Source organism: Mchenga conophoros, linkage group LG12 (assembly GCF_057382185.1).
Source record: "Mchenga conophoros isolate Kocher_MC1m ecotype Shallow Benthic linkage group LG12, M_conophoros_male_GT1.1, whole genome shotgun sequence".
NCBI classification, from domain to species: Eukaryota; Metazoa; Chordata; class Actinopteri; order Cichliformes; family Cichlidae; genus Mchenga; species Mchenga conophoros.
Genome location: NC_140537.1, coordinates 15,761,146 through 15,776,500, shown reverse-complemented (window position 1 = coordinate 15,776,500; position 15,355 = coordinate 15,761,146). Strand labels below are relative to the sequence as shown.

The 15,355-nt window shown below is 43.0% G+C and overlaps 1 protein-coding gene across 1 annotated transcript in view; it reads left to right on the top strand.

Moving 5' to 3' along the window:
• bin3 (bridging integrator 3) overlaps positions 1–15,284 on the top strand; it is a 34,616-nt gene extending 19,332 nt beyond the window's left edge. Inside the window, exons 5-9 of the mRNA XM_085294015.1 lie at positions 1,416–1,552; positions 5,743–5,783; positions 10,281–10,422; positions 11,516–11,650; positions 13,758–15,284. Coding sequence (XP_085150141.1) covers positions 1,416–1,552; positions 5,743–5,783; positions 10,281–10,422; positions 11,516–11,650; positions 13,758–13,904 — 602 coding nt within the window. The 3' untranslated portion in view covers positions 13,905–15,284. The remainder of the gene's footprint in view (positions 1–1,415; positions 1,553–5,742; positions 5,784–10,280; positions 10,423–11,515; positions 11,651–13,757) is intronic.
• Positions 15,285–15,355: the final 71 nt, after the last annotated feature.

The window sequence follows — 15,355 nt, the reverse complement described above, 5'->3', positions numbered from 1 at the left end:
ATGATATGACATGAAACAATTGTGTGTGAGTCTCTACCTTAATCATTTCCTTTTTTAGGCTTTTGTAGCTGTCATAGCAGGTGTGTTTTTTGTTTTTTGACCATGTGATCTATATTCAGTTGGGGATCCTGGTTTACCATCTCTGCCATCATTTATCCATGTATTTGTCTGCCACAAAACTCTTGTTTACTAAAGATTTATTTGCCGATTTGCTGGTTTTGTGTTTTTGTATTTGGGAAGTGGTAGTAGATATGGCCTGTGGTAAGTAGTCACTTGTGGGGGTGGAAGAGCGGGGACGGATGGAGCAGTGAGAGACTTCTTCATTTCCTCTCCTTTGTGCTCTGCAATATGAATGTCTGCATCATCAAAGTGTCATAGCTGTCAGGGCCTCATTATCGTTAATGGATTCCATCTGTTGCACAGGTCCCATCTCCACTAACTGCTACCAAACAAAGAACTGGACCTACTCTGCATGTCAGCACTGCATTTAATACACTTCTCTCTGTATCAAGCCAAATGTGTTTATATGCAGCACTCTAGCGAACGTGCTGACAGTCATCTGGTGAGGGCCAGTAATGTCTTTTTAAGGGATGCTCCTGTACACATGCCAAATTAGGCTAAATAACAGAAGGCAAATAAAATATGTTAACTTCTCTTGCCTCAGGAAATTGTAAAGGACATGAATTTCACCTTCTCCCTCACTGCTAATAACGAGCCCTCAGGTCACCTTTTGATTTTCACGACCCTGTAATTAAAATGTTTGTCAGATCAAGCAATGTATTACTTGTGCAAACTGAGAGAGATGCAGAAACGCTACACCGTGATAATTGATTGGTTGAAAATTGGTCCCAGGGGAGTGTGAAATGACCAATGACTGTTCCAAATCTCTGTAAAGCCCATATTCAGTGCAGCTCCTGTCGTCAGCTTGTGTCTCCTCAGTGCAGCTCATTTGTTTTGACAGTGAAGCCATATACTGATACATGCTCTGTGTCTAAACAAAGTGGCACGAGTGCAGATTAACGGTAATTGATGCTGTCAGTGTAGAAAAATGGCAAAAAATTCTCGTTGCACTGGTGAATATTCAGCGCGGCAGGCAGCCCCACCACCCCCTCAGATTTTTACAATGGGGGCAGCACTGTGCCATTCGAGTTGTGCACTTCCCGACAGGCTCACTTTTGAATACCCTACTTCATATAAAGTGATGAAACGCTTAAAGCTTCAGTTTAATCCACAAAAATTGCGTCCACAATTTCAGAACAATGTAAGAGTCTTACATGGAATTAGATTAAAATGTGTAGATGCAGACATCTTCAGTAACCATTTACAAAATCGGTATTTCTGTTTTCACGAAGTTAACTGTGTTTTAATAGTATTTTCTGCTTTGTGTGTTGCATGCATATTTGCATGGCTGACAGCCATGTCTAAGGCAGCAGTGAAGATTTCCGCAGACCTCTTGAGTAACCCGCTGTGTGAGCAGGATCAGGCCTTCCTGGACTCTATGACTGCTTTAGATACAGCCATGAGAAGGATGGATGCCTTCAACCAAGAAAAGGTAAGACTCTTTCCCACACTTGGCATCTTTATTATATTGCTCTTTTTCTGTTTTGGCTTTTTGACACAGTGATTTTCTTCAAATCGTTTGAAAAAATTCAGTTTCTAACAAGCAAAGTAGGACACTAAACAAGGGTTAGTTTTTTTGTTTTTTTGAAAATGCATATTTTCATATTTGTCAATATTGTGCTGCCTGTGGACTAAAAACTATCCGTATGTCTTTCCTTCTGCTGTTTTTGAAAAGCATCTGTGGTATGATCCTCTATAAGCTCAAGCTACTGGTTATCAGCTGTGAAAATTGATGCATTTGTGACTCACTGGTGTCTAAAATAACTCATACAATGGATGGGCCTTCTCTGAAGAGGAAAACATGCCTTGCCACAAAATTCACAAGAGTAACTCACAGCTTATGTGCTGAGGTCTGTTGTATTTCTTGCATTACTTCCTAATACATTTGGCTTCAGGTAAAAACATTATTTTTTTTTGCATTGGTAGGTCACCCAATATGTTCTTGATGGATTACAGGAACTTTATTCCTCCCTCGGGGTGGAGTACCTATGATCAGCTTGAACACTGTAAACCTCTCAGAGCCGTACTTCTGGCAAACCCAACCTGAAATCCTCCCAACACTTGTCCCGTCCTTCATGTACATTTCATATCATATTTTACATATTTTTCTTTCTGCTTAGATATTTGCAGCGCTTGCATTTGGGAAACCATTTCTTTTTTCTTATTATTCTTGTATGTTTTGTCCTAAGGGCCAGCAGCAGACAGACCGGCATGTCTGTCTTTCCAGAACTGTAAGCGGTACAGCGTATTCTTGCTCGCTCTTCCACAGCTGTACTCTGTGAAGATCTCTCTGGCTGTCAGGGCTCTTCATATTATTTGCTGGGCGCCCTTCACTTTTTGATTAGAATCATCGCCACAGGTAGTTATAATGTGAATCATAGTGGCACTGCATGTGTGGATCCTCAAGGCACTACGCTGTGGAGGGTTTGAAAAGAGGAAAAAAATACAGGAGAGAACATAGGAGATCACACTAAGGCATATACCGATTGACTTTTTTCCATCTGTGTTTTCTTGACTCATTGCCCCGCTAGTAGGTGTTCTAGGCTTTTCACATTTGCTGCCTTAAAAATATTCCCCTTTCTTTTCATATTTTGCTGTGAACCAAAATGATTTCATAACCTTTCCCACAACAATGATCCAACAAGGGGGAGAAAATGAATTCCTTTGCAAACGGTGGGTAATGTTGTTATTCCATGGTAAAGCTGTAGTATAAGTATTTCAGGCATAACAGGCCATCTGTCACCTGGAAATATACATATTGAGCATTGAAGAGTTGATTTCATATTTTCTGGGAAACCTCAGGGGCTGGACTCGGTTTCCATAGATAATCAAGCTGTAACCTTCCTCAGTGTATATAAGTGAAGCAATGTCCATGTTCCAGAAATTAAAGTGACGACTGACAAAAGTCCTCACTTTAAATGAGCATACTGTCTTGAGCTGGTAAATAAATGTCATCCTAATGTTCAGTGTTTGTATATGAGATTAAGTGTCGCTGGTCTTGTCTCCTGGCTTTACTTGTTAGGATATACTTCCGTGCTACTCAGGCAAACTCAGTATTATTGTTTTGAGAATAAAACATACTAAAAGCACAAGACAGCATCCAAGCAGATATTCTGCAGCTGTCATTTATTTTCCTTTCCTTTCCTTGATTCTTCAGCTTTTAAGTCTTTCAGACTTGCTTTGCTCACGGCTCATCAAATTTTACAGGAGCCATTTTGAGTGACTAGACAAAGTAAAATGTAGGTTGGACTGAGCGTGTGGGTTTGTGACCCAGGGTGCATATGTTCCAGGACTTGGCTTGGTTGAGTGTTCAGGAGAGCACTCCTGCTGTCAGGGTGAAGTACTTTTGCATTCTTTAGATTTTTTTTCAATATCAAATTTGAAATTTTTTTTCCCATTTTCACTCAGTTTATTTTTTCATTCTGAAGGGGAAAAAACCCTACGACACACACTTGAGTGTGAATGAATAAGAAACAGCCATTCTTCCTTTTAATCTGTTTTTTTTTTAAAGAAGTCACTTGTAGTTAATGCCTTTATAATGTATAGTATTGTTCACTGTCTGTGTAGCCTTCCTATTTGTCTCTGTGACTGTCACTTGTTTGAAAAAGATTGATCCACTCACTTAGATCCAGATTTTTTCGCTTGTAAAGGACAACAGTCACCAGCTGGATAGATTTTTCTTTGTGCTTGTTTGGTTGTTTTTTTCAAACACACTTTTATTCAGAGTGGCTTTTGACAGCTAGGTCACACCTGATAGTCTCTCCACTGCTCTCAGTCCTTCTAAATAAAATCTTTGCCTTAACACAATGTTCACTTCCAGCTTTGGGCTGAGCTGTGTGGCTTCCTTTGTAGAGTGGCTACAAGTGAGCTAGAGGCAAAATAGTGATTGTGAGTACTTTCTGGTCAGTCTGTTGTGTGCATCACCTCTAGGTTTTGCTAGGTGTTTAAAAATCCAGCACAGCACTAGAACACCACTCTTAACTTCTTCCTTTAAGCTGGCTGTTGATTCTGACGGCAACAGCAGCAAAACCTTATTGCTCCAGCAAAACAGACACAAAAGCATCCACCCTTTGCTCTTCTCCGTGTTGAGACGAGATGTTCTGCCGCAGGGCCCACAAGTGAGAGAGCCAGCAGATAAAACGTGCAGCGATAATGAAGGCAGCAGTGGCCCAGGTCTGTGTGTTTATTTCTGGGGCTGAGGAGGGCGCACAGCCCCGCCGGCACACTGCTGCCGAAGCTGAGCCCCAGTGTAGATGGCGGCAGCACAGTAGAGGATGCTCCGTTTGGAGGGATATTGATTTCCTCTGCGATCTGTGTGTATTTTTGGGAGGCCTGTGTGCCGGGATGGCCTCTGCTCCGTGACTCACTGATGGAGACTGCTGCTAGAGCGCCGGCCTCAGGCTCTGCGGGGCCTCCAAGGAATAGCTCTGCCCCCCCTCTCTGTGGGAAGGGGCAGAGGGTAGAGGGCACCAGCATGCTTAAGCAAATCTGCCGCTGTTCTTCTCCCTCCTCGCTGCATGCTCTCACCTTAGAAGCAGCGGCACCGCTCGAGCTGGGGAGGGGGAGATGGTGTGAATATGTAAAACAAAGACAATGTGAATTCCCATGTACTTATTTGTTATTGGTTCTGTGTTTTCCCTCAAACCACAATCAACCATTTTGTACTTGGAAATCTGCCTGTGTGAAGCAGCGAGTGTTGCTGTATGTTCTCGTAGATGGTCAGGGCATTTTTACAAAGCACAGCTGCGATCTTGCTTCCTTGTTGTTGTGTGATTGACTGTCCTTCCAATAGCAAGTGAGCATATGATTAGTGGAGCTGCTCACTGTTCTCATGCAGCTGTCACTTCACATCTCCCTGCTTTAAATTCTCCTTCTCTGTTCCAAGCGTGTTCTCTCCACTTGACTCGATTGCCTGGTTAACTTAGCCGTGTTACGCTTGCAGATCTAGTAGCAGCAGTCATTTTGAATCTGCAATGTAAATGACTCTAGAAACTTTATTAATTGTGCTCCAACTTCTCTCGACGAGACTTGGTTCTGAGGCTGGAGGCCTCGAGATGAGATGTTCGTTTACTTCCATTTAACACCCCCCCCCCCCCCCCCCTTCCCCTCCTTCCTTCCCCTGTCGGTTCTGCCAAACAGAAGGAGAATGCAGGAAAATATAAACTGTTATTGTTAAAATGTTTGTTTGTAAAGAACTTTCATCTTGTATGGCAGCCCACCCTCCACAGGAAATCATTTGGGCTTTGCTTTCATGTCCGTCCCCTGACAGTTCCATCCTTTTGTATCGCAAGCTCAATGAATATTCAGGGGTTTCTCCTCGGGGCTTGTGTACAATAAAAGAGTCAACGTCATGAAAGTTTCTTTGCAAGCCCCCCCCCCCCCCCCCCTTCCCCTTCCCCTTTTTTCATATGTGCTCTGTTTGAAATATACACAATTGTTGGTGTTTGTGCTGCGACTTTACATTGCAGCTAATGAGCAAGAGATGTAGAAGCTATTTGGTTCCGACTTCACTTCTGATGTAACTCAATTTGACAGTGAATAACAATTTGTAATGTCTCTTCATTTGTTAGAAAGGTGAGCAGTGCTTGTGTTAACAGCTTTTTATTTTATTTACTTTTACAGGTGAACCAGATCCAGAAGACTGTTGTCGACCCTCTGAAAAAGTAAGTGTCAGTTTCTTGTGCTGCTTCTGTGTTAAATGTCCAGCTTTAAATCTGAATCTGCAACAGGCCGCGGTCAAATAGTTTTAGTCTGCAATATTTGCATTTTTAGGCGAGCCAGATCGTGAACTTTTCGTGTGAAGTATGGTAAAAGCGATTTAGCTCAGTTGTGTCTTAAATTCCATATGTGACTGTGGAGCGATAAAAGCCCAGTGCCCCGTGTCGTTTTTACTATTTAACCTTGCTCTGCATATCTCACTAACTGAGTGGAAAGAATAGCTGCAGTGCAGGACCTTAGCAAGGCCTCCAGTGTAGTAATACGCATTATAAAAATGAACTGGGAGTTAACAGGGCTGCTGTGCTGGTAGTGTCTGGAAGAAAGTTTATTTGGTCTTCGTTCCTAATACTCGCCCCCATTTGAGGAGGCAGTGAATGCTATTCCATTCCTTAAGCCTCACTTTGCACACACACGCACACACGCGCAAAGCAGAGGTACTGAAGGGAGTGGCTGGACAATCCCACCCGTCTTCCGGAGCGCTTGTTAAGGTTTTCTTCCTCCTCCTGGCTCCTCCCAGGAGATTAAATACTGTGAAAGAGAGCATGTGCATACTGCTTGTATAGATTTCTATAAATTTGTGTTCAACTTTCTCCCCTCGTGAGACACTCGTTTTGTAAAGTAACTAATGTGAAGAGAATACTCCATCAAAATATGGATAGGTCAGGTCAGCGTGTGTGTGTGTGTGTGTGTGTGTGTGTGTGTGTGTGTGTGTGTGTGTGTGTGTGTCAACCCCTCTCTTCCTCGTGCGCTCTGGTGGCGGAGCAATGACAGGATGGAATGGTTCTAATTTCCTCTTCCTGGTGGGCGGCAGGCGGACGTGTGGGCAGGCTCAGAATATGGCAAAGGGCCCAGCTTCCTGGGCCCAGAGCTGCGGATTGGTTCAGGAGGAGAAATGTCTCAGGACACTGCACGCTCTCACACAAACATACCGACGTACACAAACACCAGCTCCGATTTTAGAGGGGGCGCTGTCTCACAAAGATGGTATTTAAGATCATAAAGTTAGGCATTTACATGAGTCTAAAACAGAACAGAGGAAGTGAGTTCATAAACAAATTTTAATGCCAAACTAAACTGACCTTTCTGTTTACTTTTTCCTTCTTAAAAACGCAACGCTATTACTTATTAGTTTATCAAAGTGTTGTCTATAGAAAACCAAGACGCACAAGCTGCTATACTTTAAAGCTTCCATTAAGATTCCATTAGTCCTCTCACTAATGAATATTTGTAACTGTTTTTCTTGTCTCAAAATACTCTTCTGGTGAACTTGTGTCATTGTAAAGACAATTAGAGAAGAGTTGAAAAGGAGAACGTTATGTTAATGGAAGACTTTCAATGGATTGTGTGTGTGTGTGTGTGTGTGTGTGTGTGTGTGTGTGTGTGTGTGTGTGTGTGTGTGTGTGTGTGTGTGTGTGTGTGTGTGTGTGTGTCAGCTACATGATTGTGTCCATGTGATTGCTATTTCAAATTTTGGCATCCATTCTTAATGCTTAGTGTGGTAAAACGCACAATAAACAAACGAAAAAGCAGCCCCCCTCTACTCTGCCCCCATCCTGCGTTCAGTGTCTCCTCTCTCTCAGGCCCAGACGTGCGTTTCATCCACTCTGCGGGGTCACTGAATGACATCACTATGTTTATGCGAGGGGAGGGGAGTGCGTGGGCATTGAGGCATGTGTGTTATCTGGGCCTTGTAACCTAGCCCTTTTTGCTCCGTTGCTCTTTTGGGTGAAATAGAAGTCAAGCCTGTTTTGAGACCTCTGCCCTGGGTTGAGCCAGGACTGGACAAACCACCTTCATCCCTCTCAATCAGAGGAACACGCTGCCCTCAGAGCAGGTTGTGGGGTTTGGAGCCAATGGGAGTTGTTGACCTTAGCTCTGGGGCTGATGCAGGCTTTTTATTTTTATTTTTTGAGGGGGGGATTGTTTTTTTTGTAAAAAGGATGTTTGTTTTTTTACCATCTTATCTGGTGTTTCGCGCACTGAGGCTGCGTGAGTTATGTGGGCTTTAAAGCACTAGGCAAGTCACAGCAGATCACACTCTTTCTTTGCACGCTTTTTGTTTTTTTTGTTGGAGACTAAGGAGATGTTGCTAGCATTTACGTCACAGACATTCTCATGGTCTACTGCTTTTAAACCATTTATACAACAGGTGGTAGTTATTTCACTTTCACACCAAGCATATTTTAAATGAAGGTGCCACGTGATGTGACCCTAATTTTTCTTCTGAGACCACGACGAACAAAGGTGGTAATTTACACATAAACAGGTCCCTTTCCCATATTTTTAGTGGTGTGTTTTAAACTGATTTTTTTTTCAGTAGTGAGTTATGTGATGGTCATAGTCAAAAGTGACAGCCAGCCTGCTAGACTGAGGGTGTCTAGACCAGACTTGGGCTTGGCTGCTGGGTCAGGCTGGCCTGTATGTGGATTGGCCTCGGCTCATAAACACACTCTCTGCTCCAGATGCTATTTCCATCCAGCCCTTTTTTTTTTTTTAACCACACCCTGACCTGTCACGTGGACAGTGGTGTATCCTTGGCCCCTTTGCAGCCCTCAACCATCTTAAGAAATCACCCAGACTAGGCTCACCGCAGGTACAGACCTCGCAGGCTGACCGGTAGTTATCCAACCAAGGCCAGGATATCGAGGGAAACATCCAGGGCCTGGACATTTCTTTTCTTTAAAAAAACCAAAAACTGTTATTACAGTGTATGCATAAGCACATTCAGGTTCTCATGTGGGGGAGGGTAGTGTACCGTTGAGTCACAGTAACCGAATGTAACACTGAAACTTCAGCGTTCAGTGTGGAAGTGACACTAATGGGTTAACAAGTAGTTGGCTTTGTGTCTAGCTCTTTTTCTCCTCCTCCAGCACAAGGATAGCATTGGCCCTGAAGTCTCCCTGTGCTCAAACATAGTAGTTGCAGACAGCGTTGTCCCCTTTTAGCGCGCAAACAGCAGGCCACCGTGGTGTGTCATGAGGAAATTGCACCATGCTGTCAGGTGAACTAGAATCCAGCCTTTGTGTTGTCTGAAAGCTGGTTTGCTGCTGTGTTGTCATCAGCCCGTAGGACTGCATTGGAAAGCAGTCATGCCTGGAGGGCAGTTGCATAATCCCTTGGCACTTCAAATATGCGTACACTGGAGCAGATAGTAGATTTGAGGATCGGCATCCACCCCTGCCGTAAACTGGGCCAGAGTGGTATTTTATAAATAGCGGTGGAGTGTGGGCTGCTGGGTTGGGCTGAGCTCGTTGATGTCACTGAAACACTACAAGACCACTCCTTGCTTAACTTCCTGTCGGAAACAATCTCTGCTTGTCTGACATGGAGTTCGCACCACTCCCCCATCTGGCCTGTAGTAAGGTGCACGTCGGGCAAACGCAGTTGTAATCCAGGATTTCATAACAAACTCTCGGGTTCTCTCATCCGCCACACAGAACAGGGCAAGGGTTGGCATGGAGAGGAACGTAAATCATGAAGCCCACACATTTTGTGGCTAATAACACTATGGGCCGAGGCGCACACAATAAAGTATTGTAGTAGTGTGCCTACACACTTGATAAATTGCTTTAAATGAGTCATTCAGAAAAGGCTATATCTAATTCTTTATTACGATTGTTTTTATTGCTGACTCACATCTGGTATGCACCTGCGTGACTAATCTTGTGGCCTGTTTTTGAAAAACAAAGTCAGTGCTTTGTGTTTACATTTTAGAAAGTTGAAAAATGTTCCTTTTCTTATTCAGGCGTTCAATATTTTGGTTAAAGCTATACCATTTGTTATAAATCATTAGCCAGATCTAACCTGAGTTTAAAGAAATAATGTTAATGTTACAGTCTAACTTTCAGACATGTTAACTTGAAAATTTCTATAGTTTTATTATTAGGTTAGACATGTTCTGTATACAGTTTTCCCGTTCCCTATTAAAAACAGACACAAAAGCAGTGCAACAAGTCCCAGGATGAAGCTCCGATTCCTGTTGCTAAGTTACAGATGAATGTTTTCCTATTTTTAGTGCTGAAGACTTGGATTCTTGTTGCAAGAATATATTTTCATTTGGAATATGATAATTGTCACAAAATGAATTGTTTCATGCCATTCTGAACTACAGTAATTAGATAATAGATTAGAGGAAGCTTAATGCAGAGCTGTCCTCTGGGGTTTGAGAGTACCGCTACAATAAGATGTTGAGGAGCGGGATTTTATTAAATCATAATGACTTTTATTAAGATACGATGCAATGCACAGTGCATGTCTACAAATTACATGGAGACGGGAAAGTTGTTTCAGTATTTTTAGTAACTTCACTTTCTCTCAGGGAAAAAAGAGGAAAGTTTGATATGTATGTCTGGGATCTTTTTTTCTTTCGTTGCATGGATTCACACGGTGCGCATGCATGTTGTGTTCAGTAACCTGGTTTTCTGTGTGCTGGTGTTTTTCAGGTACAGTAGTGTCTTCCCCAGCCTTAACATGGCAGTGAAACGTAGGGAACAGACGCTGCAGGACTACAAGCGGTTGCAAGCCAAAGTGGAGAAATACGAAGAGAAAGAAAAAACGGGGCCCGTGATGGTCAAACTGCATCAGGTAGCGTCAGTTTTAAAGCTCGCGTCGGCGCACGTGTCGATCCACTCGAGCTCTCCCTCCAACTGCACAGGAGCAGAGTTCACTTGCTCTTACATGCTGTCCGTATTGTGAATAGAGCACAATAGGTGGAAAAAGACACAAATGCTGACTGGATATGAACAAAAATAGTTGAGCACATGCATACTGTACATGTGCGCTCCTTCACCCACGCAAGCTACCAGGCTCTCAAGTAGTGCCTTTTCAAAAAGGCACTGCTGCACATCTACAGGCACGTAATTGAGAATTGTAGACACACACATACACATATACACACACACGCACACACCATGAGGCCACTACAGAAGCACACATTCACAGATAGTGCTGCAGTGTTGCCTATGCTATTGCTTCTAACACATCCTCACATGGTGAGCCACCCACACACATTGAGAAAAGCACTGTCAGGGGAACAAAGCCTTGAAGAGGCCCCTACATCCATGCCCTCTGAGTCCCTGTGCACTTAAAGAAATGATCCTGACAAAACACTTGCACGCCATTTCAGTTACAGCTGGCATGTGTAAATAAAACTAAAGTGAAGAGAGCATATCATAATGCAGCTGAAAGACAATATGTTTCAGTTTGAATATAGCAACTCCCCCTTCCCCTTAATAAAAATTCTCACCCTCTCACACTTATTCATTGTGCATTCCATAACTCCATGCCTACAGTAGACTACCCACTAATACATTCACACACAGATCAGTGGTGCTGGAGTCCACTCACAGCCAAGTCTGCCCACATTACCCACTCCTCCTCACTTTGGTCGTGATTACAGCCTTTTTTTTGCACTGCTTCTCCGTGGGAATTAAGCAAATATCTTTCAGAACAATAAGAGAAGAAGACAAATGATGGCTCAAGAAGTGAATTCACTTCAGACTAACTTGTTTCGCTTTGTAGGTATTAATCTGTAGCTCCTTAAGCTTATTTTAGCGAACGAATCCTTAATGTGTAGTGTGTATTGCATCGCAGTGAAATGAAAGAATGTAACTCAAAGTCAGAACTGAACCCTCAGTGACCAGTTCTTTTGTTTTGCTCTCTCTCTCCGACATCACAGGCAAAAGAGGAACTCCGACCGGTCAAAGATGACTTCGAGGCCAAGAACAAGCAGCTCCTGGACGAGATGCCCAAGTTCTACCAAAGCCGCATCGACTACTTCCAGCCCAGCTTCGAGGCTCTCATCCGGGCACAGGTTGGTGACCTCCATCACCTTTAAGTGCACACCCAACGAACCTCTCACAGCTGCAGACAACCACCCTCCCTCCCACCCACCCACTGCTCCACTCTCTGAGCGTCGGTTAAACAGTGCATAAAATATCTGATGAAGGGTGTGTATAACCTAGGCAGTCTGTCTCCCTCAACGTTGCTCTAATGTGATTAACCCTCAGCGACGGCCCACGCTGCTGTGTTTAGCTGAGGAAGGCCTCATCTGTCTGGCTCCACTGCAGCCCTGCAAGCCTTCCTCTAACCTGAAGCTTCTCTTAAAGCAGCTGGGTGTCTCAAGTTAGCGCCACTATGTCCCCCTCACTAACCCCAGACCTGCCTGGCCATGTCATTTCCTCCTTGGGACAGCCACTGGCACAATCCTAATAAGTAAACTAGATTATCCCAGACCTAATGACAATTATGGAGTTCTGTGATGCACTTTGAACTTAGCAAATTAGCAGACATATAATATTTCCCCACATCTTTTATCTTGAAGCATTAAATAAATCTTACCTGTTTTTGTCTGGTGCAAGAGGTCCCATTAGGCACGCTAGCCATGTCATTCTTGCAGCTTTATATTTATTCATATAATTCACACACATGAATGAACGTTTTCACATTTGCACAGCCATGTGTGGGTGGTCAGCGGACCTCGTCCCCAGTGCTTGTTGCATGTGCTTGATTTGGTCCTCCACACCCTTTTCTCCCAGCCGCTTGTTGCTGCTCAGCGTCCAGCAGCAGAAAGAAAAAGAATAAAGGGAGTCTTTGTTGTGAGGCTTCAGTTTCACTATAACAAGTCCTGTCCAGCAACTGTCAGAGGGAGACACCACCTGACCTGTCAGTTTCTACAGATGATGATGATGAAGTGAGGCATTGTCTTCATTTATTCATCTTTTTTTTTTTAGTTGCTTCTCTTACAGTGGATGCTGTGTTTACTGAATCGAATCCAACTTAAATTATTCATTTTGTTGTCAAAGGTCAAAGTGTGACCTCTCCATGTAAATATTAAGCAGCTGGGAGTATGGTATGTTAAAATGGCTCTGTTTTACCCCAAGCTGCTTCTTTTTTTTTGGGTAGGTGGTCAGCTGCGTGAGCCGGCGTTTACTCCTCGTGGTGACTTGACTAATTGTAATGGTAGTCTTTGCTACAGAGGGCGCCTAGACACTGATCTGGTGTACATTATCATCACAGTTCATATGGACATTTCCGATGGCCCTTTCAACAAGCCACTTTTGGGAAAAAAACATATCCGCTTTACCCCCACAAGCAGCAGTAACCCAATACTTATAGCCCACTCATGTGGTTTAGGTGGCACATATTGGTATAAACATGCAAAGGTCTTTCAGGCGGAGCACTTAAAAAGGCTTGTATAAGGTGGTTTAGAAGCAGTGTCTGGTCTGCTTATGGCAAAATTCTCGTTCTGTTGTGACCCTTTTAGTGAAACAGTAAACTTTTCCCACGGGTCTCTCAGTTGGTTTTGTTGCAAGGGAACACGTGCAATTTTAGAGAAGTCTGTGTCCCCCCCCCCCTTAAGGAGCATGGCATCGTATGCATCGCTGCATGAATAAATATTGAGATGTGTGTGTGGGTTTCTAGGGGTTGTATTTCCCAGTACTTTCATTCTCTGCCCACTCTTCTGGAGTCTTGTAATGTGATTAAAGTCTATTAATCATCAAAGCAACTCTCTAGGGAGCCTGACTCATGAACTAAGGGGAAGAAGCAGGGGTGGGAAGTGTCAAGAAAGCTTTCAGTGAACACTCTCTATCTCTTGTTCAGATTGGGAGAGAAAAGCAGGGTCACTACCCACTGAAGTGCTGGGTTTTGGGGCTTTGTCAGAGTTGTTTGATATCTGTGGGCTCCCCATTCTCCTCTTAAGTCACTTCTCATTAGCAGGGTTGAAGTAGTATGAGAACAGCAGCTTCAGACTTGTAAGTAGAAACACGATTAGACTGTATTTGGTGTTCAGATTTTGGATTCTGGTGTTTCCTGAGAGGTCTGTGGATCGACCTGTTCCCATTTTCATCAGAGGACAGATATTCTTTTCTCCTGCCATCACAGACTTACGTTTTTATTTTTCCTTCTCTACCCACCAGGTGGTCTATTTCACCGAAATGTACAAGATTTTCAGCGAGTTAACAGACCAGATCGACCAGGCGGGGTTGACTGACGAGCAGAGGGAGAGGGAGACAGAGGCCAAGCTCACCGAGTTGCGTGCTCTGTCCATTGTCGCCGACGACTGAGTGAGGAAAATACAAAAACGGGCTCTTTTCATGCCTCTCTGAATGGATTGCGCTCTCTTCAAGCTCCTCCAGAGTTCAAACGGACAGCAGTGACCTAAACCTGATTATCCATTTGTTTCCTTGCGGCCTCATCCCCACCCCCAATTGCTCTTGCACTACACCCTAATCTTTCATCATCTCAGCAACTCAAAGCAGCTGAATGCCACATTAACTAAGCCATCAGCCAAGTGCAACATTATAAGCCAATATGTTGTCGTTTATTTTTCTTTTCTTTTAGTAAAGGAATCAGACAGATCTTGTCAGAACTAATTAACAAGGTTACGCTTCATGGTTTCAGAGGTATCTATAACCATTTGTTTCTAATGTGTAAAGTGAGCAAGGAAATGTTTCTATTAGTCACATCTGCCTTGTTGGCAGCAGCGTGTGAAATATAGTTTTATTATCCAACTTTGAAATTACACTGGAAGGTGTTATGTAATGTAGTGTAGGTTTAAAAAAAATCTCTCAATTTTGGTCTTTTCTGGTAATCTGTGAGTTTAGCTCTGTGCCATTCTGTGTGAGGGCTTTTTATTGGGGTTCATCAGAACACATTAGCTCACCTGTGATAACATGTCTGACTTTGGATATAACATAAAAAAAAACAAAAAACGGTGTAACACGGAGTGGTGTTGAAAGGTCGACTACTCAGGCTTCAGACATATCCAGGTTTGTTTTCTTTTTAAACCCCACAAGTAAGAAAGAAAAAAAAAAATCAAAGGCTGGTGCGCCCTCTAGTGGAAATAAAGTGACCCATATTTTCCTTTTGTTCACACCATCCATCCTTTGTTCTATTGTTGGTTAGAGTGTGTGTTAGCAAAGAATCTCACACATTGTTGGCAGCCTTAAAAAAGTATTTTTCTCTGTATCATCTACATCAGGGTTGGAAGACAAATGTTTTATAGTCTTATTTTTGGACCAAATCATGCTCTCATCACATGCCTTTGTTTCCACTTTCCATCAGGTAGAGCCTTGGCATGATAACTACACTACATAGTAATGTAAACACACACTGAATGTTACTCATTAGTGAATTTGAAGTTACAAGTATGTTGACTATTTATTTTTTTTGTGGCTTTTTATTGTGTAATTACTGAAGGAAATGCTTAGCCGGTTGCTCGTCTTTGTGTTCTGCAATGCAGACTGTCTGATTACACGCCAATAACTGGATGAATGAAGGTGCTTTTCTAAGTTTAAGTTATAGTCATGGTTGATTTTTTTTAAATATACCAAAATGAATACTTTGTGATCAGATTGGGTTTTATGTAAGTTTTTAAATAACGTCGGATGATATTTTTGCTTCATTATTATCATCATGCAATAAACTAAATGCAAGAAAAGCAACCAGTGACTATTTTGCTGTTGTCTTCATGAGTTTGTGTGCGTGTGCTTCTGCACATGCCTGAGTTTTTATG